At 33.3% G+C, this 27,726-nt stretch overlaps 1 protein-coding gene across 1 annotated transcript; it reads left to right on the plus strand.

The window, feature by feature from the left end:
- The first annotated feature begins 19,938 nt into the window (after window positions 1–19,938).
- Window positions 19,939–27,221, plus strand: LOC110109521. Its single transcript, XM_020840621.2, has 3 exons — window positions 19,939–20,242; window positions 20,784–22,849; window positions 22,941–27,221. Exons 2-3 carry the CDS (start codon window positions 20,818–20,820, stop codon window positions 26,858–26,860), a joined length of 5,952 nt encoding a protein of 1,983 aa, XP_020696280.1. The 5' UTR covers window positions 19,939–20,242; window positions 20,784–20,817; the 3' UTR covers window positions 26,861–27,221.
- Window positions 27,222–27,726: the final 505 nt, after the last annotated feature.

Here is a 27,726-nt window from a genome sequence, read left to right on the forward strand (position 1 = left end):
TAGCAATCAAAAGAATTCCCAAATAACCTATCATTCCTAGCTCTCCAATAAGATAGATAGCAGCGCAAGTGAGAAGACATAAATAATTCTTTTGTTGCTTACAGACCCCCAATTCATCAATAAGGGAGAAAATTGTGAGATGTTTGGGCGAAAAAGCAGAGAGTTTGTCTGTGGTATCAAAGCCTTGAGGATACCAAAAGTATAATCACATTCAAAGAAGAGAAGTGAGTGAGATTCCAATTCCAAAGAGCAGAAAGTACAGTTTGAATCCACAGAAATACCTCTCCGGTTTAACTCATTAGCAGTTTTCAGACAGTGTTTAACCGCTAGCCAGGTGCAAGCAGAGAAATAAAGAGCAAAACATTTGTGCCAAATATACTTATGCCAGTAAACCTTAGGAAGATCAGAAAAGGCTTGCATGCTGAAATTCCTAAAAACAAGTTTGTTAGAAGGGAGCCACAGACATGCTAAATTGCCATCATCAATAGGCACAATGGAGATGCTAGATCTAATGCCACTAGGTAAAGTTAGAGGGGGATTCCAATGACCGTTAATGATACAATCTTTAACCTGCAGGGGATATATGCCTTGTTCATCAAAACTCAAAGAGAGATCACTTGAAATTTCCATAACAGCCTTCCCATGGCACCATGGATCCCACAAAAAGGAGAGCTTAGAGAGGCTCTGCACTTTAAAGCTAAAACAATGTCTCAGTTTCTTTGCCACCCCACAAACAAAATTCTAGTACACAGAGTTATGTTTATCACTGGTAGTAGGATTCCAAAAGGATAGGTATTTTGATCTCCACCAACTAAAAAGCATGCTATCAGAATTGAAAAACTTCCAGATCAAAGAGCAGCCAAAGGCATGGTATAAAGAGTTAATGGCAGAGATGCCAAGCCCACCAAAATCCTTAGGAATGCAAATGTCTTTCCAAGCAACCATATGAAGTTTTCTCTTGAAAATATCACCATAAATCAAGAATCTTGAACAAATTCTATTAATGGTTTTACAAAGAGCTTTGAGGATAATGGCCCCTCTGATCCAATAGGCCAGAGTGTTATAGATAGTGAACTTCAAGTATTGAATTCTACCAGAAAAAGAGAGAGATTTGGCTTTCCAACCATCGAGGGAACAATACAACTTTTGCAAAAGTGGCTGAAAGTCAGAATTGTGCAGTATTTTGTAGTGAATTGGGATTCCTAGGTATTTAATGGGGTTGTAGGAGAGGGGAACATTTAAGATAGTAGTAATGAATGATGCCATAGAAACATTTCTAGAAAAAATAATACTACTTTTCTCAAAATTAATCTGTAGACCCGACACATAGCCAAATCAGGTTAACAAATCCTTAAGGGCATAAGCATTATCAGGAGATGCAATACCAAACACAAGGAGGTCATCAGCATAAAGCAGGTGAGAAATGGAGGAGCTATTAACAGAGATGTCCTGAAAAGAATTATTGATATAAGCTTCCTCCAAAAGAGTAGAGAGCCCATCCATTTCAATATAGATAAGATAAGGAGAAAGTAGACAACCTTGTCTAAGACCTGAAGAAGAGTTAAAGAAACCCTCCAAGGCACCGTTAATAGATATGGAAAAATGAACGTCATTGATACAACCTTTAATCCAAGAGATGAAGGTTAGAGGGAAACCTTTTTGAATCATCCGGATAAGAAGGAAGCATCTAGAAATCGTGTCAAATGCTTTATGGATATCAAATTTTGCACATAATAATTTCTTCCTAGTTTTGCTCTTGAATTCCTCAAGTAACTCAGAGGCTAAGATAATGTTATGAGAAATAGATCTGTTCTTTATAAAACCTGCTTGGCTATGATGAATAATGAAAGGCATGATCACTTTCATCCTATTGGCAAGTATTTTAGCCACAATCTTATAAAAAGTGTTGCAATGAGAGATCGGTCTATAATCTTAAATGGTGGCAGCATGGGGTCTTTTTGGTATCAGGGTAATAGCAGTTGCTTTGGTTTGCTTAGGCATAGAACTAGTAGAAAAGAAATAAAGCACAGCCTAACTAAGTTGCTTGTCAATGGTATTCCATGTAGCTTTATAAAAATCATAGGTGTACCCATCGGGCAAGGCAGAATTGGAGAGAGAGGAGAAAACTATAGACTTTCATCCATAGTAATAGGCTCTGTCAATAGCGATAAGAGGGAAGAAGGGATCTTCCCTCTAGTTGGGATAGTGATAGTGTCATGTAAGAGAGAGGTGTTGGTATTGAATAAGGTTATGAAGTGTTGTATAGAAATCTCTCTGATATCTTTGGGATTAGATATCACTCCATCACTGGTGGTTATATATTTAATTTGATGTGGTTGATATTGCGTCTCACATTGATTCTGGAATACATAAATTTTAAATCATCTTCCCCACTAGTAAGCCAAGCAGTTTTTGCTCTTTGGGTGATCCAATTAGACCAGGCATAATTGCAATTCACAAGCTTGGAGTTGATAATTTTTAAAGCAGCATTGAGGTCGTGATATGAAGGGTTCTTCTGAATTTGTGATAGGCATTGATTTTGGGCAATATTGAGATCCTTAACATTCTATTTGAGGCAGTTTGAAGTGGCCCAGGGTTTTGTTTTGATGTGCCATTTAAGAGTTTTTAGTTTATGATAGAAGGAATAAATGGGGCTGCAGTGTGTTGTTGGGAGAAGGAGGCAATAAGAATGTCCCAAAAATCTGGTAAGGTGGCCCAATAATTTTTATAAAGAATCATGGTTTTGTGGGTTGGGGGGGGGGGGGGGGGAGAACACGAAGGGGGAATGATAAGAATTTGTGGATCATCGACATTATAGAAGCAATTGGGGAAAGCTTCAAGCAAGACATCATTAGCTAACACCCTGTCAAGTCTGATGTGAATCAGGTCATTAGATATTTGATTGTACCACGTGTAGTAATGACCAACAGAGGATAACTCATGAACCCTAATGTTGAATATCATATTGTTAAAATCCACCAATTTGCTATTAGGAAGAGCAGTTCCCACCATCTTTTTCCTGCGGGAATCCATAACAGTTGAAGTCTCCTAAAATAATCCAGGGATGAAGATGCTGATAGAAAGATCAGTTAACTGCTTCCAAAGCAGCTGCCTATCAATAATAGATTTGGAGGCGTAAATGACAGAGACGTAGAAAGCCACAGTGGGGCCTGAGAAAAGGATGCCATGGACAAGTTGACTGGAGGTAAAAAAAGGCTAAAAATTAACCTTCAGTGGATTCCATTTAATCCATATTCTACCAGGGTTCGAACAAGAGAAATTGTCGTGGGATGCTTCATTACTGAAGATTGAGTGGGAGGAGAGGAACCAAGGGTCCAAAATCAAATGTGGATAAATATTTGCTTCAAGTATAAAAATAAGGTCAATGTTGCGTTCTTTGACAAAATGTCTGCAACACAGAACCTTGTCCGGATTGTTAAAACCATGGACATTTAAAACTCCCATAGTTGGCAGGATCATTGAGACTTCTGTTGGGGGTGGATGCCTTTTTGGCCTGCTTTGCTCTTATGTTTTTGTTGGTGTGGGTGTTGGCTTTAATTTATGTTAGGGGCATGTTATCAGAGCTTAGGGGGGTGTTGGCTGAGAAGTAGGAGGTAAAGGTGTCTTAGGGATAATTAATCGGGGTAGAGGGGCAATATGAGGACGACGGCTTGAGCTCCTATCGCGTGGACGAGGAGGTTACGGAGGGGGAGGTGTGGGATTTTTGGTGCAACTATTAGGAGAATGTAAGATAGATCCATAGTGGGAGCAAGGCATAGGTTTTCAGTCGTATAGGACCGATAGAGGGGAGATCTTCCCATCCACATAAATGTAAATCTCATATGGGAGAGGGGAAGAGCTACTAACCTGAATGTAGACACGTGCAAAACTAAGTCTAGTTTTTGCTGCCGTAAGGGCATTGACAGCCAGTGGTATCCCAACAAAACTTGCAATTTTAGATATTCCTTATGGTGTCCAACAAGAAAGGGGCATGTTCTTGATTTTGATCCAAAGAGGTGTGTTCAGGAATTCTTCATGAATAGGATCGAAATCCTGTGTCCATTTCTGGAGAATGAAAGGCTTGCCAAAGAAGAACCAAGGTCCTCCTGACCAAGCCGTTTCGTACTCTTCGACAGTAGTGAATTTAAGGAGAAAAAAGCCATCGTCTAGTGTTAGAAGGTAAAGGGACCCTTTGAGGGTCCAGGAATGCTTAATGGTGGAAAGGAGGGACTCATAGAAGGGTCTACGTCCAATGGAGTATCAAACTATGGATAATGACCATTCTGGTGCTCCAGCTTCGAACTGGGTTTGGGTGAATAAGGCAATTGCATTGGTGCTGGGAACGTTGGCCAGAGAGGAGGAGAACTTAGTTGAGACTTGAGACTGAGTAGCTAAGAGGAGCTTCTAGTCCATAGGAGGAAGGCGGCAAGAGCGACACGGGAGAAAACCCTAAAATCTCTAAGCTTCTCTCTCTAAACAATTAGAGAGAGCGAGCATCAACACTTGAGTGAGACAAATTCTAAATGCTCATTGCAAAGGTAATGGAATTAGCCGAAATATTCCTCGTTAAGAAATTATCAAAAGTTTTAAGTCCCTCAACCAATGTTAACCAGGCATAAACAGAAAATCACAAGGAATGTTTTTTAAAAAATTAAAAAAAAAAGCAAAGTCACCAATTAAATGGGGAACTTACTGCTGACTCAGATATACTGAGTCTACTGTGGCTGTAGCAAGTTGCCCGTATAATCACAACTAAAAATTAGAGGTATCACCACATAAAAAACGGGCTTTCCAGACGGCTTTGTCTGCCAATAAATTTATTGCATCAGTTTTAAAACTAATGCCTGACCGCCACTTGGTTTAAGTCGCTGTTGTAGATGGCATATAACAATGGTTTTAAAATTGCCGTGACAATATGCTACGGAGTAATTCAATTTTTAGTGAGTTATATATATATATCAAATTCTTAAAATTTTAATATATTTATTATCAAATTGTTTATAATTATTTCGAGTATATCAACCACCTGAATAAATTTTTTTACATATTTTATATGCTAGCATCCAATTATTATGGTACATAAGTAAAACAAAATTAATAGAATTGGATGATTTATTTATATTATTAGTAATTAGATGGCATATTCATAAACATGAAATTTTGTTGTGATATATTAGTTAAAATTCCTTAAATTCTAATAATTTTTTTAGACTTCTGAAATAGTTTAATTTAAAAAAATATTTTACTATAAATGATTCGACATGACTAAATCAACAGCAAGTTGCTTATTTAATGGGTGACTTTACATGTGTTTTAATTTTTTTATGATACTTAATTATATAATTAGATTTTTAAATGATAACTATCAAAATTTACCCCAGATAAAATTAGGGCATTTTAAAAAAAGGAGCCTCTTTTAAATTTAAATTAGTTTAAGGAGCAAATTAATGAAAAATTTTAAAAGGGAACAACTTTGATCGGAAACCGAATTTTACTTTTCTAGTTTGTAAAAATTCTTAATTTTTTCCATAAATTATTTTCTGATTTGAAAAGAAAGTGGAACATGAAATAACAGTTTCTTATGGAACTGAATTAAGCTCTCTAGTGTTGCCACCTCTCCCTCATTCTGGTGTGGCTTACCCTGGAAGAAGAGAGCGAGAGTGAGAGGGAAGAGAGAATAGACCAGTTCTTAGTTATTTTTGTCTGTCGCTTCTATTATAAAAAGTCTTCTGATCGTTGTAAGTAATCCAATTCTTACTTTAAGTTTTAATGATTTTGAGTTTGATGAGTTTAATTTTTTCTAAATCGATAAAAATATATTATTTACTAATTTAACACACTTTTGTCAAGTAATTTTTTATATATGATAAATATAAAATTTATGAATATTTTGACTGTTATATTATTAATTTTTTTTGGGTAAAATGAAAGTTATGATTTTCTGAAGCCATTGATTATAATACAAATTTTCTTAGATTGATAGACTTTAGTATTTCATATTGCATTTCATGCATGAAAGGGAGATTGATACAATTGATCTGAAATAAATGTAATGCATACATGTAAGCACGGAAGGCTAGCTGTTAACACTATAATTAATTTGGGTTGACCGTTAAAATATAATACTCTGTGTAAAAGGATGAGCCAATAACTTTCTCTTAAAGATTATTTGTGATATTATCTCAATTTTAGTATGTAATTGATGACTGATCTAAGCCTATGGCTAGGGGGTGACGACTCTTAATGATTTATTAAAAGTCTCCTGAAATGATAAAATGATAAAAATATTATAATGATAATGATAAATTCAGATGAGGGAATAAAAATACCACATTAAAATTGGATGTCCTACATTGTTGAACCCTATATTAAATCATACACTGATGCATACATACATTAATGAGATGCAAGATGACATTGATAATTAGGATAACATATGAATGGTTACATGCACCGATTTATATTTTAGATAATTGATAAGATAGACAAGACTGATTCTATATATTGATGACATTGACACCTACATGATCATACATAAATATTTATTTATTGATTACTGATTTGATTTTTGATGTATTTATGTTCTCTCACCTGTCATTGATTTATAGATTTAAGTGTGTTGATTCTTATTTTTCGTTATTGTTCATATCGAATCGTATAAGTGATGATTATGCATTAACATTGATTCTATTGATTGAGATGAGTATGTGTATTGATTTTTTGATCTTATATTGAAAGCTTTTGGGAGTTTTGGTGTTCCTACTGAGCTTTGTAAACATTTTTTTTTTCTAATTAGTCAAAATGACCATTTGCTGGGCTTTGTAAGCCTATTTCATGGTTTTACAGATTTTAGTTCAGGGAAGGGGTCATGACCGTATGGAGTGAGTTTGATTGAGATCCTCATAGTCTTCTTTTGATTTTGTTATGTATTTTTTTTAAATTCTTTTTTATTCATGAGCTTTAAATTCTTTTTTGTTCATGAGCTTTTGAAAGATTAGTGATTGTTAGTCATCTCATAACTATTGTAAATGAGATTTTGGTGAATGAATATAGTGAAATGTTTTGTGTGTATGACATTTAATTATTTTTATTGGATATTGATTTATATTCATGATTTATAGAAACTCTGGTTGATGGCTAAAAAGATATAATAGACGATTCTTCCAAATTAAATTTTGGATCATGAGAGTGATGATGTCAATGCATTTGGGGCAGAATATTTATATGAAGGAGGACTTGAGGACTCAACTTTTTATGTTGCAAATCTAGGAGGTTAACTTCTAGATTTACTTAGACATTTTTAATTTTTTTATGTTTGAACTGAAATGAACAACAAATTGAAAACTATTTATTTTATCTTTATTTCATAAATGTGAGTTCTCATTGCCTTCAAGGATTTTATAGTGTACAAGCATCTTTGTAATTGTTATTGTTCTTATTTTCAATCTATCAATGTTTTTCCTTATTTTACTTCAACTTATAGTACTTTGTATTTCATGTTATTTAGATAATATTAATGTCCATTTCTTCATCTCACTTTTAGAATTTCACCTATTGGAGGAACAGACTAGAAAATTTGATGGAAAAGTTATATTCATCGTTATGAAGAAGATGTTAGTTACGCAAACAATGCATAATTTTCAAAAATGAATTATTTTTAATTAATTGTGTAAGTTTTATGCTTCATCATTTTCGATTCTATCTAATTTTATGTCACATATTTGGAATTCTTGCATTATTATTATGCTAATTTTATTATTATTTTAATAAAATTAGTGTTTATTACTTCATCTAGTTTGACTTTGGTTCTACCTCGATCGAACCATCGATCGAATTGTGAACTTCTCTGATCCTTCTGATTCGTTGTCTAGTCTGATTTTCATAAACTTGACATCAGCCTTTAATTCAACTTAGATTTCTACAGTTCCTTGCTAGAACACATTCAGTTCAAATTCGAAACACTACGACATTCGGTCGATCGTGGCGACCATCATGGTTTTATTATCCCTCCATAGATATTGGATTATTGCAACACAAACCACTGCAACTACAAAGGCACCAATAAGTGAATAGTAAGTTTTCAATTCCTTAAATATTTAAGTTCTATTGAGAATTAGATCGTTTAATGTTCATTTCATTCTCTACAAATCCATATATACCAACTTAAATATCTAATTAAAAAAAATTATAATTTTATTTTGCCAAAAATGTTTCAATATAAAAGTCAAAGAATACATATGATACCCCATAACTTCAATTTACAAATAATTTTTTCATGCATTTCAATTTAATATAAAGGAAAAAATAATTAACTTCATCATAAAATAATATTCAAAAGAAGTAAAATTATTTAAAAAATAAGAAAATGTATAGTCAACAAGAAATTAAGGCTTAGTTTAGGATAGTTTTTTGGTACAAAAATTTTATTTTTATTAAAAAAAAATTATTTTAAGAAACAGTAAGAATAAATCATAAATGTTAAACACATAATACCTCAATTATAACATTAAAAAAATAAAGAATGGAATGACAATAAGGGGAAGGTATCTCATGCTTTGTATAAAAGTTAATAGCTTCATATAAAAATAATTACTTAAAACTAAATTATATAAAATAAATTAACAATTAAAAGAATTTTCATATTCTAAAATTACTATTCAAAATGCCCACCAAAATTACAATATTAAGAAAATTATACGAACATTTAAACCTATATCACATCAATTATTAAGTTCATCATCATAAAAATTAAAATAAGAAATTAAAAAATACCAAGTCGCCGCAAAGTAGGGGTGTTATTTAATGACGAGGCCGAATAACCTGACTCGAACGCGGCTTAGGAAATTCGGGTTTGGATTGACCAGTTTAAAAAATTGGGTCGTGTTCAGGTCAATCAAATAACTTGAATTTGACCCGATTCCCTGTCCCGCGCTTGCGCATTCGCATAACCTGCGCTTGCTTCACACGCACAAACTCATGCTCACAGTCTCGCCCCAGCCATGTGACTCGCGCTCACATGCTTGAAAAAAAATAAAGAAATGTCTTCTCAAAATGGCGCTTTGGGCTTCTCAAAACTTCTCCTCGAGCCCTTCAAAGCCCGGATCCTGTTCACGTGCTCCTTATCCTTGATGGAAAGGCAAGGATCATTTGATGGATTACTCAGCCACTCCATAACAAGCTCCTTAACATTGCTCCGCCCAACGATCTGACATCCTGTTCACATGCTCCGAGCTCCGTGCAGCTCAAGCTCCTTCCCAAAAAAAAAATCTCTGTGTTTTTCAAGATGAAGGAAAGTATCAACACCAGTTGTTGAAACTTTATCAAGTTTGTGCACAGGCGTCCGTCTCCGGTCTCCAGTCGCTTCAAGGTGGGATCAATTTTGAGAGCACGTTTGCCAAATTTGAAAAAAAAAAAGAGAGAGAGATTGGAAGAACGCTGCCGGGTCGGGTCAACCCGGCAACCCGGCCGGGTCGGGTCCGGGTTGAAATGTCCGACCCGTTTGTAAAAACGGGTCGGGTTCGGGTTGACCCGTTTAGATACGGGTCGGGTCGGGTTCGACCTGAACCCGGCGGGTTGACCCGAATTGACACCCCTAGGATCCAAAATTGATCTGAAAACCTATTTTGACACCTCTACTGCATACGTAAGTCACCATCCATGAGGCAATGATATGATAATTTAAAATTTTCCCCCAATTTTCAATTAATTAAAATTTAAATTTATCTTATCTTTAATTTTTGCCATAAAGCTTATTCGCAGTCCAATCTTTTTTTTTTATATACTTTATTGATTCCTTTTCAGAATCCACATAGAGGAATTAAAAAATGCAAAAGAAACAACATGGTCATTTACTTCCAATTGCTCGCTTGATCCTTGCCTCTTCTGTGTAATGGCAACAATCCTAATAGAAAATTAGTTGCCTCAGTTCATTATTAAAAGCTTTTATGGTGAGAAAATAGAAGGCCTACTTCATGGTAAAAGATGTCATGTTCATATTTTATGTTCACAACTTAATTTAAATCAGTTCATATTAACTCATCATGTCTCACATGCACTTGTCATAGTGAACTCGCTAACCTATTGAGCTTCGTTTGTGACAGCTTCTTTATTTCTTTTTAAAGCAGCTTCTAAGCACAAAAATTTATAGCTTAAAAAATTTTCATATTAAAAAATTATTTTAAAAAATAGTAAGAAAATTGTCTCAAATAAACCTTAGCCTCATATGATGATTATGCTCGCTTATCTAGACCCCTCGACGTTACTACTCGTCAGAAGTCCACCAACAAATACAGAGTTGACTAGTAACTTAAGGCGAGTATGTATCTTATTTGAAAAGTCTTAATTCACACTAAATGTAATTGAATGGATATAATCAAATATCTTTTATTTTATGCTTGGCCTAATTATATTACTTCGCTACACATTGTTGCACAGCTCTAAAGCACTGCTACATGATGATCAATAAAATTTTAATCTTGATGTAAAGATTAGAATATTAAAGTTTCATTTGTGACGGCTTTCATACTTATTTTTTAAATTAATTTTGTAATAAAAAATTTTTAATTCAAAAAAAAATTGTATTAAAAGAATAAAATTAAATACAACTTTTCCAAAGCTTTTGACCACTTTTTGGTCGGCTGCATGAATAGGATAGCGCGAATCTTAAATATCTTTTATTTCTTTTGCCGAAAGTGGAAATGGTGTGATGCTATCATTGATACATTCTTCTCTCCACGTTTGAGTGGGGAGAAGGAAAAGAAAACTCATATAAAGGAGTTGGAATAGTTTATATAGGAAGAGAATTTATTGAATTTACATTAAGATGAATATCACATATGAATTGTCATATTGATTAATAGAGCATAAATTTTAATATATGTCCAACGATAATTTTTCCTTTCAATACTAACTTTCTTTATGATACTATATTATGTTTTTTTTAATATTAAGCATTAGAACATTCTTCTAAATATAGATTTTATGAGAGAGATTACGATTTTGTTCGGGATGATTTTATTACTGTTTCTTAAAACAGCTTTTTAGAACAAAAATTAAAAATTTTATACTTAAAAGCTGCTTTAAGAAGACATCCAACCCAAAGGAAGCCTAAATGAAACATGATTAGAAAATCTCTTACATTTTTTGGTAGTATTGTTGCTAGAATTAGAAAATTTTAGGTATTTTTAACAAATAGATATTATTAATAAGATAATAATATTGTTTTAATTGATAGTAATTGTGGATTTAATGAGGGCCGGAGGATTAGGTTAAAAATATAAGTGACAATTTATTTTCAATTGCTTAACTATCGCACAAGACTTTACCCACCTTTCTCATTGTTGGACTTTATTGCTCCCACTGTTTGTGCCGCTTGCTATACGCATTGCCCACTATTTGTCAAATCTTACCTTACTATATTGCATTGAAATTTTGCTTTGATAAGTTTTTTGTTTTGCTTTAATGTACTTAGATTTTTTTTTTTTGAAGCTCTCTTAGGCATGGATGTCTTCTCGGTTTGATTATGTTAGATGTATGTTGGTATGATGTTATCAATTTCACCTCTTACAATTTCCTTCGAAAAGATGTTAAGAGGCAATGTTTTTTCCAATAACTAATCATCGTGTCAAGACTCCTTTCTGAGATAAATCAATGATTTTTGTTATTCCTTAGATGAGGAAATTAATTTTCTTGACAAACTATTCAAGCTTTGATTGATTGAGAAATTTTCAATTGATTGTCCTTCCATGGATGCAATTATTGTTCATTTAATAAACTTGGGCTTCTTGGATAAATTTCCATAAGGTTGTTGGATCCTAGGCCATCAAAAATCTCAAGTGGAGCACTCTTTTGATTGTCTAAGAAGAATCATTTGTAGATTTTATATGAGTTTTCTTTCCATATCTTCATATTGGCTTTGTTTATCATCTATTAACATACTATTAAATATATTTTCAATAAACCTTTGAAGATTAAAAATGCTAATGTTTAGGTGGAACATTATAATATTACTCATTATTTTGTTAAAGTGATCTTACTTGGTAATATGACCAAATGTTATTGATAATAAGCGATACTCTAGCATTTACTTTCCTATTATGTTACCATTGAACTTTAGGACATATTGTTTCCAAATATTTTACTTTACAACTTAAATAGTAAAATGCAGATGATGTTTTATCTAAGAGAAAGATGGAAGTGTTGCTTGGGAACCCTAAAAAGTAGACTAATGATTGCATTACAAAAGATAATACTAATTAAAATTAGAATTCTAGGTTATAAGGCTAATTCTTTGGTCAACTAGATAATCGAAATGGTTGATCTCTCTCTTTATATACACACTTTGAGTTAAGATGTAGATATTGGAGAGGTTGTGGTTTAAAGTGCTTATGACTTTTAAAAAATAAATAGGGGGTGGGGGGGGGGGGGGGGGGGGTTAATTGATATTTTTTAAAAAAATATTTTACTTAAGATCAAAATGAGATATGCAGAAACGCTTAAGAGAATAAAATATTCAAGCAAAAAAAAAAAGTAAATAAGATTTTTTTTCTTTTTCATTTCAAAACAAAACTTTAACCTGAGATTTATCACCCAGAAATTCTTTCTCAAAGATAACAAAAAGTAAACCATAATGCAGTGAAATAAATTATAAGAAAGTAAAAAAGTACGCAAACTAGATTTATAATAGTTCAGTCAAAATCGACCTATGTCCACTCCCAAAAGGTCATCCGCTTTGGGTAATGCACTAAAGTGACTTTCATTTAACTTATAGCTAGACGGAGAAGCTCTTCTCCCTTACCAGGTGGAGAGTGGATTATACAAACTCTAAAGAATATTCTTCCTTCCACCTCTCGACCCGGCATAGATATCATCCCTCCATCAACTCCTCACTCCGGCCAAGATGTTGATACCTCTTTTAGCTTCTTACTCAGGAGGATATGTTGATCCCTCTTTTAGCTCCTTGCTATGATGTAGATGTCATTGCTCCTTCCACATCCCCACTCGACGGAGATGCTAATCCCTAGCCTCATTGGCTAGCAAGTCTTTTTTCCAAAGACTTATCTTTATAAAGCTCTTGTCTAAGAGCTCCACCAAACACAATAGGACGACCTAAGATGTAGGCTAACAAGAGCAACCTTATTAATACCCTCACACCCCTTGACTCCCTCAACACGAACTCTCCCTCAACCTCACTTCCTTTTTTTCCCTTGTGATGTGAACACCCTCCAAAGCTTTCTCTAGGAAAGAAAAAACATCTCTGACTACTTAACCCCTGATCTCATGTTTGTTATGAAAATTAAAGTGGGTTATTTAAATGAAAATTTTAATTTTTAAATAAATTGCTATAATTTGACTGTTGACATGCATATTGTTCATTTGTCGTGCTTCAAATTTAGTTGTAGGTTTTGGTGATCTGATGGGCTTTTTAAGCTCATTATATGTGGTTATATAATTTCATGTCAGGGCTGGCGAACATGAGTGTGAGGCTAGTTATGATTCTGAATCCAGGTTTAGTTTCTTTTTATTATAATTATTCTTTTGTACTCATAACATAATAGTTATGATATGATTGCATAGATATAAAGTATTGTATGTTATAGAAATCAAGATTTTGGAAATGAATATAGATGTGTACATTAATATTTTGAATTATATAATCTAATTTGATGTTTATTAGTGATAAATTATATTAGATAGTTCTAGTTGCTGTTTATTAAAAGATAAATAAATAATTCTTCTAATTTAGATCTTGGGGTATCACAATTGGTATCAGAGCATAGTTGTTGGAAGAAATGATTGTTACTAGAGCTATAAGAATTTATTGTGTGTTAGGTATAATGAGTAGCTTAAGGTGCATTATTTTACATGCGTAATTGATTACATAATTGAATGACATGTGGTAAAATGAACTACATAAATGTATGATTTTTGATGAGTTTTAGTTTTGATTTGATTTTATTTGAGTTTTGATTGTATGGAATTTCTTTATATCAATTTTTTACATAAATCCTTTACGGAATTGTCAGGGATGACATTTTTTATAAGGTGGGTAGATTATAATAACATGTATATTTTGACCCAAGTAGATAATTTTTTTTCTGGATTCAATATAATTCCAAATAACAAACCATTTTCTCTTTAGTATTTTGATTGAAGTATATTACTTACTTAAATTTTTTCATAATTTTTTAGCACTGGTGAAAATTCTTTAGAAATTGATAATTATCGATACAAGTGAGGATTTGGGATTGTCAAGTGTCTCTTTTACAAACTGATTTCACCTATATTTTTTAAATAAAATGATTTATTTTATGGATATTTTTATAACTTTTGAAGTTCTAAAATATTTTATTTGAATTTTATACAGTGAAAATTAATTAAATTAATTATAATATTAAATTATTATTTTTAATAAATATCCTAAGTAACTAAATCATTTTAAAGCTTATCCCTTAAGTCATATCGGTAATAGAGACTTGTATGTGAATTAAGAGAGAGAAGGTAAGAGAGAGAAAAAAAAGAAATTCAAATTTGGATGTCACAGAGCGATTTTTGTTTGTAAGCCCAATTAAGAGATTTAGTCATCTCATTGTAAGTATCATTTACCATATTTCTGATATCAAAGATTTAATATTTTTAGTATTTTTCTGATCAAAATTATGTTTCCGTTACAAAAAAACTCAAATAATTATATATTAACAAAACTTTCACCATATAATAATTTGAATGTTATAAAGATCACGATTATAAGTATTTTGAGTATTTATTTGAGATTTTTCATAAGATGATTCTAAAAATACAATGATTTTTATACAACAACATCAAGCCTTTATCCCACTACGTGGGGTCGGCTACATGAATCCTTTTTCTCCATTGTGTCCTATTAAAAGTCAAATTTTTATTTATTTTGACGTCTAAAAAAAATAGTGTAGAACAATAAAAATTTTAAAAATATCAATTTATATAATTCCTGATATTTTGATATTTTTTAAAAAATGTGCATTTTTTAATAGGATTATTTGTTGTCTACCCTTATGATATTTTGACATATTCTTAATTAAGCTTAATTATACATTATTTTTTTCAATGTATTGAAAATAGATGTGGATATGTGTTCGAGTAATAGCTGGCCACTATTAATGTTATAATATTGTAATAACAATGTACGTGTGTGAAACAAATAAGTAAAGACTAGTTGATCCGTTGGATGGAGACTGATTGACATGTATAGGATGGTGGGCCGACATACTTTCTTTTAAATAAAGTGGTTTGATGTTATCATCTACTAATTCACGTGATTCACTGATTGAGAGTTGTAAGGAGATCATTATTGTGCCGAGAACAAAGAATGATCACTCTATCTATTGAGCCAACGATTTATTAATACATATACTAACACTGAGAAATACTGTAATAGTCATGACTTCTTACTTGTTTAGTGTGACTATTGAAATGCATGCTTTTAAGGCATTGTTCTTATTATTGTATGAATTTATTGTTACTTCACAAATTTATTATTATTGCATTATTATACTGCTCATGCAACTGGATTGTTATTATTGCTGATATAGATATTGATAATATTTGATACTACTGATTCATTGTATAATAAGTATGTAACATACTAAACATGTAAAATACTAATTTGATACTGATATATAATAATTAGATAGCATGTATATATTTTTATATAATTTTATTATATTGATTTAATTTTAATAGTCTTTACTAATATTTTGATTTGATATTTTATTTGATTTCTTTAAGGCATTGTTCTTATTATTATATGGATTTATTGTTACTTCACAAATTTATTATTATACTGCTCATGCAACTGGATTGTTATTATTTCTGATATAGATATTGATAATATTTGGTACTACTGATTCATTGTATAATAAGTATGTAACATACTAAACATGTTAAATACTAATTTGAAACTGATATATAATATTTAGATAGCATGTATATATTTTTATATAATTTTATTATATTGATTTAATTTTAATAGTCTTTACTAATATTTTGATTTGATCTTTTATTTAATTTCTTTACTAATTGGTATTACGGATAAAATAATTTCTTTATATATTTGACACTTGTACTAGTTTACTGCTTTATAGGATTCTATAATATAGTATTTTAATGTTTATAGATTCTACTACTATTGCATGTGAAATTTACTGATTATGCACTGATTCAATGATCATATGGATGCAACAGCTATGATTTGATTATTGACATGCATATTGCTCATTTGTTATGCTTTGAATTTAGCTATAGGTTTTTATGACATGTTGGGATTTTTAAGCTCATTATACGTAGTTAAATGATTTCAGGTCAAGGTAGGCAGACATTACTGTGAGACTGGTTAGGATTCTTTAGATTTTATTTTTTTTATTCTAATTATTCTTTTATACTCACGACAGAATAATTATTATATGATTGTATAGATTCAAAGTATTGTATATTATATAGATTGAGATTTTGGGAATGAATATAGATGTATATATTAATGTTTTGAATTATAGAATATGTTTTGATGTTTATTACTAATAGATGATATTAGATAGCACTGATCAATTACTGTTTATTAAAATATAAATAAATAATTATTCCAATTTAAATCTTGGGGCATCACATTATCTACATACTACAACATATATTTATTATAATATAAGGACCTAAACCCACTTGGATTTCCAAAATTAAACATTGATTGATTTTATAAGAGTGTTCTCACAATAGGTCAAGTGAGGGCATGTGATACATGAACAATGGATGTTCGCCATAAATGATTGGAAACATGAAGAAAAGGGGGATATTATTGAAATTTAAGAGCCCCACTAAGTATTTTGATGATTACAAATATTATTGGTGTGATAATTTATTTGTTATACTTTATATATATTACATGTTTATTTAATGTGTCACTAATCATTTTAAGTAGTACATAGTACATCAAGCTGGAGTGGAGGATCAAACTCACGAAAGTGCAACATTAAGGTAATGTTAAGCTAATTTATAATAATATAGTTATAACTAATTGTATTATATGATCTTAAATTGTATAGAATGATATATTAGCTATTTTGATAAACCCTATCGTCGAATCTATGTTATCAAAATTTGGCAAATTTGAAACTTAAATTTGAATTGATCATACTGTATGAAGGAATTTCATACTATACAAACATTAATGAATATTGTCTAATTTTGTCCCATTGATTAAGGAATCGAATCATGATCAAATATTAATTAATGATTGTATTGTATGATCCATATTATACAGGATGATCAAATAGAGAGCTTGCTGGCCAAGCCTTAGTTCATTCTGGACAATCCTTGATTTGATATATCATATTGTTTAACAGTATATTGTAAAAGATGATCATTGATGAGAATTGAAATAATCATATAGTACAATTCGAGTATCGTATTGTACAATTAGAAGCTTAAAATTAAAAATTAGGGTTTTATTTAAATACCTGGCTTTATTTAAATTATATAAGAGTTGAGGGTCTGGATTAAGTAATTGGAGACACTTCTTCAAATTAGAGAGCTTTAGTGAAGGAGAGAGAGTCTCCTTGCTTTTAAGAGAAATATAGAGGTCCCAAAAGATTTTTAGAAATAAAGCTATTAAAATTTAATTAAAACATATAAAACTCATCATCCGAAACTTTTCATTCAACGCAAAAATGTTTATAATCAAAATAATCATATACAAAAATACATACATGATATAAACAATATAAATTAGAAAGAAAGCCAGGATTGTCAAAAATCCAACTTGCATGCTTATCCATATTAGATCACAAAACCTGTAATCCTTATCTACTCAACCTAATCCTTTCCTTTTTCTTGACCTGAAATAGATGCAAAAAGTAGACGTGGGCAATCATAGCTCAGCATGCTACATTCAACCTACCATAGTAGAGTAAATTTATTCATGCGGAGATTCAAATAGATTGCTTTAATAAATAATGTTTACAGAGTAATAACTAGTAATTCTAAAGTATTGATCAAAGTAGCATATCAATATGAAAATAGGATAATAAGCATTTTATATCCATATCTGTAGCATATAGAATTTCTCTCAGACCCATATACCTTTGAATAAAGATTAGAATTCATAATTTGAGCCCTTATGACTCTATGTACTAGCATATCAGATAACAGACCCTTTTGACTCCCAGATGCATAGCACCATAAATATTTAGAGATTTTAGGCCCGTATGACTCCCATTATAAACTACTTCAAAACTTCCTCCAAACATTATTTTTAATTCAAATTCACACATTTCAAGATATGAACCCAAAAATAAATGCATTTTCAAATATATTACAAAATATCATAGTCATAATATGGTTTCACAGAGTATTCCACTAATAGTTAAACAATCATAAATTCACAAAAAACAAACAAACAAACAAAGTATCAAATATAATATTGTCGAAATTTCACTATATTGCTAAATATTATTCTTAGCTATGCTTTGATCCTTTTATCACATTACAACACTATTTATAGATGTTAGTTTTCTTTAATTAATAAAACGAAACAATTTTAAAACTACCCAATGAAAATTCATAATTAAGTGTCAAAATTTGCAGAATATTACCAACTACAACATAGCAAATGTTATGTGGTGAAATTTTTTCCAATATTCAGATATACCTAGTTTTGCATCAAAATTTTATTTAAAAAGTCATAATATATCAAGAACTTTGAATTATTAAAAACTTAGATAAACAAAATGTAGCATACCTTGACTTGTATAATTTCTCGAACAGCTCCAACGGACAAAGTTGACCCAAAGCTACTGAAATATCATTTCTCTCTCAAAAAATCATGCTCTCTCTCTCTAACTAGTTGCTAAGGGATTAAAACGATTTTGAAAAATTTTGTTTTAAGTGGAATTTGATATTTATAAAACATCTAATGCGAACACCACAGCGCTACCTATAGAGAGCACGATGACACAGTGCTCAGACCCAGCACTACAGCGCCCCCCTTAAATTCCTAAGATGATAGAGAGTTCAATGTAGCAGCACAACCAACCACTAGGAATTGCTCCATAACAGAATTCATGCGTTCACTTATATGTAGAACATTCTCGGGCTTATGTAGAATGAAGATATAAAAAATTCTAACACACAAGATTTATCATATCAGAACAAAACATGTTTGAACACTATCGCAGTAAGTATTAAAGGCAATGGGTGGCTAGCAATAGGTGGCAACAAAGGCTTGTGATATTAATGGTGGCGGCCGATCGACATGACTTTACTCAATTTATGTATTTGGAATTAGCTCAAAACGTGCAAATTACAAATACCCTCAAATTGATTTAGAGGGTGATTTAAAAATACCTTACAAATATATATTGCATTTTAAATGCAACTGTCTAAATGCTCAAATTTTCAACACCCCTGCATTTACTTTATGATATACTTGAAATGTAGCCAATCAAACAACCCCTTTGTTGATTTTGGACAAATCAAAATGTAATTAATTTTAGCAATACAGCTAATCACTATCAAAATTAAATAGAATGTATGAAGAGAAACACTATAATTTTTAATTATAGTTTATAATTTTAACATATGGAAGGAATAATTAATATCCACATTAATTTTTATATCAATCATCTATTGTCAATTAATTTCTCATAATACAGTGATTTTATTGATTTAATATAAATAAATGAGGATAGTTTAATTTGTAATTTGATAAATAAAAAAAAAAAACGGAACCAAAACCAATGACCAATAATAAAAATCATATCTTAACAACCTAATCAAATCAACTAAATTAATTCAATTTAATCTACTTTTTTAAAATTTTAGCCAAACAATCCGCACATCCTATTCAACTAATTTGATAAAGCTCCAGACTTTCATCATCGTCCTTCCTCAAGACGCCTTAAAGCCCACGAAGCGTGTTGCCATGGTGATCACCAGGTCATCCAGTTCCTCTTTCGTGTACATGTCGGGTGTTGGTAAAGTTCCTTCCGCGTGAGGAAAAATGCTTCTCCAGCGAGCGAGGACCACATTATTAAAGCCTTTACATTCTGCAATGACGGAACAGCCCACCGATTACTATAAGCTTCTGTTGTCTTTCCCTTTTCCCACCTTTTGCATTGCCTTCTACAGTGCAGTTGTTCTATTGCTGGTCACAGAGCGATAAATCTGGGAGGAAGAATACAACTGGTGGGATTCAGGTTCTTGGCATCTGATCTTTGTGAGTGTCACGTCAATTCGTTGTCTTTGATTTCTGTTTGGTTGCAAAAATTTCATTTTTGCTTGTTCTTGTGTCCTGATCGGTTTCGCCATTTGAAATGTTTGTTTTATTGGAAGAATTTTGAGTTCTGATCGGTTGTTGAAGAGGTACTGAATTGATATTTTTTTTGTTGATCGTTTCACTTGCTAAGATCTCACACAAGTTTTCGCCATATAAAGTTTGATTTCGATTGTTTATGAAGTTAGTTTTGATTTGAGTCCCTTAGAATTTCATCTAAAATCTTCCTGGAGGAGTTCATGATTCTATGTCCTTGTGGTTGAAGCTACGAAAGAGATTCAATCTTGATGTTCTTTTTGGGTTGGTTTATTTGATATTTTCCTTGGCTTTTCCACTTTGTTAAATAATGCAGAAGGGTATTATCATATTTAGATTTTTTTTCTGATTTTTCATTGAAACTGGGAAATGCTTGTTCCTTTTCTCTACCATTCCGTTTATGAGTTGGTTATGAAGAGTTATTTGACATTTTTCTTTCAATTGACAGAAGCAGTGTGAAAAAGGCCAGCAGAAAAGAAGATATGGAGGGGAAGATGAAAGAAGTTTTTGTATATATCAGAAAATACTTCTTGTTTTCCCTCAAATTTACTTGCAAATTTTCATGCAGACATCCTTTTGTTGCAAGCTTTGCCTTTTTCTTGTTCATCTTGTACAGTTGTTATCCTTCTCTATTTGCTTTTCTTGTTTCTTCCTCTCCTGTCATTTCTTGCACTGCTCTTCTCCTTGGAATTCTTCTAAGTTACGGTGAACCAAATATTCCTGAGATAGAAGAAGATGACAAGATCGATAGGGAAGTTTCCTTTCTGAAAGAAGAAAACTCTGTGGATAACCCCTTTGTCAAGAAGGATGAAAACATCACGTTAGAGGACCTTGTTGATAGTAGAGTTGGCAGTGAGGAAAGGATTTTCAAAGATTCAGCTTCTTATGGTGAGAAAGAAAGAGAAATTGATTTGTTGGCCATTGATTTGATGAAAAAACAATCAGAACCTTACATGAGAATGACTGAAGTTGCTGATGGTGTTAGTGAGGGAATTGAAGGTCTTATGGTGAAGGTCAAAAAGCCTGAGTTGGATGACTGGCTTGATTCTTCTCTGGGCTCACCTTGGCAACCTGTTAATATACGTGATCCTAGCTTAGACTCTGAATCTGATCGGGCTGAGAGTTCATCTCCTGATGCTTCAATAACTGACATCCTTCCAATGCTTGATGAGCTTTCTCCTCTTTTAGATTCAGAAACTCTTCATAATGCTTCAAAATCTGCAGATAACTCAGATTCAGAGCTTTCCCAGCATCATGAATCTGACGAAGACAGTGTGAAGGAAGATGAATACAACAATGAAGAGAAGGATGAAAGCAATAAGGTTGTTACATGGACTGCAGATGACCATAAAAATGTTATGGATCTAGGGTCTTCTGATTTGGAAAGAAATCGGAGGTTAGAGAGCCTGATTGCAAGGAGAAGAGCAAGGAAGAATCAGATTATAATATATGAGAAGGATTTGATTGACTTGCACAGTAATGACATGACAATGGATGATTTATTTAATTTCCAACCTCAAATTCCTCCTATTTTTGCTCCAAGGAATCCTTTTGATATTCCCCATGAATTGGATGAATCTAAAGGATTGCCACCTGTTCCTGGTTCAGCTCCTTCAGTAGTGCATCGCCGACAAAATCCTTTCGATTTTCAATTTGACAGTGAAGATGGTAATAAGGGTCATGCGGAGGAAAATTTACACCAATCTGAGTTTAGAATGCCTTTCCAAAGAGGTTTATCTTTCAGAAGACATGAGAGCTTTGCTTCGCATTCAGCATTTCCCTATAATCTTTCACATAAGAAACATGGTTCTTCTGCATTGAATCCTTATTTTGTTGCAGAGAGGATGGGTTCAGAAACTAATGACTATGTTGATTTCCATAGTCAGCTAAGTGAAAAAAGTGAAACAAAGCCTAGTTCTTATCCTTCTCCGGACACAGTCTCTTCAGCAATTGACCCCGATGATAAGAAGGTGCCTATAGAACAAGAAACTCAGGAAAGCATAGCCTTATCTGTTCCGGTTCATCGTACTAAGCCTACGGAAAAATGTTGCCATACTTACGAAGATGATTTAGTTCACTCTCAACCTGAGTTGGGTGAGGATGGTCATTCTGTTGATCCAATTGCTTCTGCAGTCACTGAAGAAGCTTACCAAGTTATTGATGCTTCTGATATTGTTAAAAAAAACATTGAAGATATGCAATTTGGCGAGAATCATGAAGTATTAGAAGGGAAGCATGATGATTTAACCTTATTTTCTTCATCAAAAAGTATTGAGAAGAGCCTTGATATAAGCCTTGATGAAGTACTAGAAACTCACGAGCAGATTACCAGAGTCTCAAAGGCATCCAGTGAATCCATGCAATCTTCGGATGCTTCTGCTAGTCATCTTATCTATGAAACAGGTAGAGTTGATATTAATCAGGCTGCTGTACCCATCTATGATTCTAGTCCCTCTGGAAGCGGAAATTTTCTTGCCAACATTTCTGTGCCAGATGACAATCTTCTTTATTCAGGTAAATCTCAATTCTCAATCTATCTGATTCCCATATTACATGAAGTGGATGTAGAAGAATTGTAGACAATGATGGAGCTTTTTATATGCAGACAGAGAAGATATCCACTCTATTTCTACAGTGGAATCTCATGTGCAAGAAGATGCAATGGAAAGTATGACCACAGAAATGATTGAATTCAAGGTGGTTCAAGAAAGAGAGTTACAAGACTCAAGGTCTGACACGGGAGAAACTGTGACATTTTCCTCTTATATGAATCTTTTGGATGAAAATATATTGGCATCAATGGGGATATCCGAAACAAGAGAGCAAGATTTTAATGAAAATAGTTCACCAAGAATTAGTGAAGGTTTTGGTGATCTAGCCACATCATTAGAGATTGATCACTCGTCTAGTTTATCTTCAGCGGAGGCTGATTATGAGCCCAGACTTGCTTTTTCTGCTGGTTTTCCTCCATCAGAAGTAATGGAGAAGCATCAATCAATGGAGAAATTTGAAATGCAGGCATCTTTTGGAACTTACCTTGAGCAATCTCTTGTCAGTAATTTGGAATTAGGACCTATTATTGAGGAGAATTCAGAAGATTTCAAAGTTGAAGAAGAGCATATGAGCTTGGTTCAGACCAATACAGCATCTGCTTCTACTGGTTTGCACATACTTGAAGGGTCTGATGTTACTCTATCTAGTGTTGGGCAGGAAGTAGTCTCTTTGTGTAATCAATCAAAAGAAGAAGCCCAAGATGAAGGCAATGAAGTTATACCTTCAAAGATTTCTGATCTTGTTTCAGCTAATGAGGAAATGTTAAATGGATTGGCGATAGGTGAATTGTTTGACAGCATGGATTCTCTAAATCAATCTATGATTAAGTCAAAGCCTGAGTTTACATCAAATGATGATATTAGTGATTCACAAGATGATGTCATTAATGAATTCCAGATCAATCAGGATGTTATCTTGAGTAATCTAAATGATTTTCATTCAGAACATGGGGAAATGGATGATGATGTTAGAGAAATACAACTCATTGATGAGCATTTACTGTCAGAGTTGGACGCAGTTGGTGACTTTCAGGTTGAAGAATTGAAATGTCAGGAATGTCTTCTGATCGAATCGCACTCTGATGGCCAGTTTATTTGCAGTGAAGATGATTCTGAATTAAGATCAGCCCATGTTGCTGAAACGTCCCCAGACAAACCTGTCTCGGCTAATAACTTTATCCATCCTGATGAGATGGATTTAGTCTTGAACTCAGAAGAACCAAGAGATTCAGGATTTTTGTTTTTGGAAATGGTACCTGTTGAAGACTTAACAGTCTATAATCCTAAGCACCGTGTTCTTGAATCATCTTCTGTTGAAGAACTAGATTCCATTTTCAAACAAGATCTCCCTAGAGGATTAGCAGAGCCTCCTTTGTCTGAATCAATGGTAGACAAATTAGTAGCAGAGAAGCCTTATCTTGGGTCGAGAAGCTTTGATATAGTTGACCAAGAAATAGAAGCAATACTTCAGGAGGCAGTGCTGATAACTCTTACTGGAAAGAATGCTGAAGATATCAATTCAGTTTTGCTAGAGGATGGAAGAGAATATGATGTTTCGGCCTCTCCACATGAGAGACAGAAATATGATCATGTTGAATCTGTTATTCCTTCTACTTCCGGATTGACTTCATATGCTTCAGCAATTGCTGACGCTGAAGCTTCATCCCATGAATTAGATATATCCAGCAGAGACTTTCAAATAAAGGAAACAAATTCAGAGTTGTTAGTTCTTGAAGCTAAATCCATTGAAGATATTCGCTCAGCTTTCCAAGATGTTACTGAAGTTGTTGTCAACAAGCCAATCTCTCCTCTGATCAAACCTGAGCCCCACCCAGTTGATACTGTTGTGGAAGCTATGTCTCATGATGTAAATAAAACTTCAGATTTACTGGTAGTTCAAGCAAAATCCGCTGAAGAAATAATTTCAGCTATGAAGAAGGTTACTGAAGAGAGTTTTTCTGATCTCGAGGAAACGAAAAATGGCTTACATTATGAAGTCATGGAACCTAGTTCTCCTGATACTGAGAATTCGTCTGATCTGTTTGTTCTTGAAGAAAGGTCTGCTGAAGACATCAGATTAGCTTTCAAGCAAACTACTGCAGAAGTTTCTGCTATGCCTACTCCTCTAATTTATTCTGAGTTGAGTAAGACTAGTCAAGAGCATGAGGTTGTGGAAGCAATGCATCTTGAGGTACAATATAATATAGAGTTGCCAGTTCCTGAAGAAAAGTCTTCTGAGGATATTGATTCTGCTTTGGATCTTGATATGCCGACTTCTCAAGTTTCTCCTGTGTCATCGGCGAATAGGAATGATGGCGAGATTGTGGATGTGAAGTTGCTTGAGACGCAGATTAATCGAGAGCTATTGGTTCTTGATGCAAAATATGTTGAGGATATTGATTCTAGTTTCAAACCATCTTCTGAAGGTGGTCTTCTGAGATCCACCTCGCTTGAAACTGATCCTGATCATGATTCCGTGAAAGATGGGTCTTTAAAGGAAACTATTAATTCAGAGCTACTTGTTCTTGAAGCAGAATCTGTTGAAGAAACAAGCTCAACTTTGATGCATGCTACTGGAAGAGTTTTTGATAAGTCTTCTCCTTTAGGTTATCCTGAGGCATCAGGAACTTCTGAAGTTCTCAATGAGATATCTCTTGGCCTAGAGAATGATTCTGACATGCTATCTCCTGAAACAAAATCTTTCCTATATCTGAACTCAGATTGCCAACAAAATATTGAAGCAAATATTGTTCAACCAAATCTCCAGAAGTTTGGAAATTTTCAACCAGATCATGAAGCCATTGAACAAAGGTCTCTCAACGCAATGGATAGACTAGAACTGTTCAATCTTGAAACAAAATCTTTTGAAGTCACGCATTCCACATTCAAAGAAGCTGCTGTAGATTTTATTGGTCAGTCAACTACAGCTCTAGTTGATCCCAGTCACAACCCAGGACAAGAAGTTCTGGATGTGAAGTCTCCTGATACTAGTAATATTTCTGATTTCCCGGTCCTTGAAGAAAAATATCTTGAAAAGTTGAATTTGACATTTGGACAAGCTATGGAAGGTTTCCTTCCTAAGCCAGCATCTGAAGTTGGCGCAGAACATGATTCTGTAGGGGAGAGTTGTCTTGCCGCTGATGAGTATTCAGAGTTAGTAGTTCTCGAAGAAAAATCTATCGAAAACATACAATCACCATTTTCAGATGCCAATGCAGGAGTTCATGAGGGTTCATCTTCTCTTCCAGTAGATCCTGAGCCAAAGGAGACTCTCCCAGGCCACGAAGTTGAAAACAATTTGTGTTTTGAGGCAGAGAACAATGCTGAGATGTTAGTCGTCGATGCAAAATCGATCAAAGATATAAATTCTGCCATCAATCAAGCTACCAATGTGGCTAGTTCTCCATTGCCTGTTGATTCACAATCTCTTGGCATAGGGGATCCATCAAGTTCATTGGTTCTTGAAGCAAAATCTGTTGAACTTACTGATTCATCTTTGAAGAAAGCACATCAAGAAGATAGCAACAACTCTGACTTTTTTACAGATCCTCCACCACTGCAGGCTAACTCAGATAAAGATTCGGAGCTGTTAGTTCTTGAAGAAAAATCTGTAGAAGATATTGATTCAGCTTTAACACAAGTAACTGAAGGATACCTTGGTAGCCCTGTCACTCTACAAGATGATTCTAAGCAAACTGAAACTATTCCTGAACCTAAGTCTGCCACTGATAGCAATGTAGTTGCCAAACAAGACTTTGAAGTAGAATATGCTAAGGAGACTATAGTGGCCTCTGATGAAGAAGTTACGGGGGAAAATAGCTCCAGTGAAGCCCTAATTAATAGAAGAAAAGATGGAGAGGAGGCTGGCTCTGACGATCCTAGTTCTACTGCTCCACCCTCAATGAAGATTAAGAAGAAGAAATTTGAAAAGTCTGATTCTAGTTCAAGCTCAAGTTCTAGCTCGAGTGACTGAATGATGGAAAAATCATTTCTTTTATACAAAATAGTTTGGGTTTGTTAATTCTATCTATAGTTTCTCTTCGCTTTTACTCTTGTTGGCTTTGGGTTTGCTGGTTTGCAGATTTTTGTGTTGGTGTTGGGGCTTTTTGGGGTGCTTTTTTCAAATTTTTTTTATATTTTTTTAATTTCTTATTTTTTATGAAGATTGAGTTGGTTGTTTTATTCTGGGGATGATACAAGTGTATCCTTTTTATTGTCACTTGTTACTCTTTTAAATCTCTTGGAAAAGTTTGAAATTTGTAATTGCTCCGTTTGATGCTGTAAGAAACTTGTTGAAAAATTTTCAAAGACCTGTGTGGAATCTTTTCTTTTCATTTGATGCTTTCCTATTGATGCCGCTTATTTCTCCAGAACATATTAATAATCTGCTCAGTAACTTCTCGTTGACCTTTCCCTTTGGTTCGAATTTGTGCTAGCAACTGAAGAAAATCTGCATTTTACTGTTAGATACCAAGAACAGTAGAAAACAGAGAAGTAGATCAGTACATTGGAATTCAATACATTACAACTACAACTTGGTAAAAGTTTATATAGGAGTAGAGGACAAGGGCCGGGTATGCAGCAGTGAATGGTTATCTAACGATGTGGGTGCAGGCTTTTGTTGGTTATTGGTGTAGGCTATGTCAGAATGAGTAATTGTTACATACTATAAGGAGCAACTGATATGACAATAAAGGTCGGGACTGTGGAAGAGCTGATCACTATTTGCATGGGTGGGGATTTTGAGAGACATTGAAGAGAGTGCAAGTTTGTAGTCCGCCAAGCTCGATTTCAATAAGATATCAAGAGCATAATGAATTTGGTGGAGAAGATAACAAG

The sequence above is a fragment of the Dendrobium catenatum genome, unplaced genomic scaffold (genome assembly GCF_001605985.2).
Source record: "Dendrobium catenatum unplaced genomic scaffold, ASM160598v2 original_scaffold_224725, whole genome shotgun sequence".
NCBI classification, from domain to species: Eukaryota; Viridiplantae; Streptophyta; class Magnoliopsida; order Asparagales; family Orchidaceae; genus Dendrobium; species Dendrobium catenatum.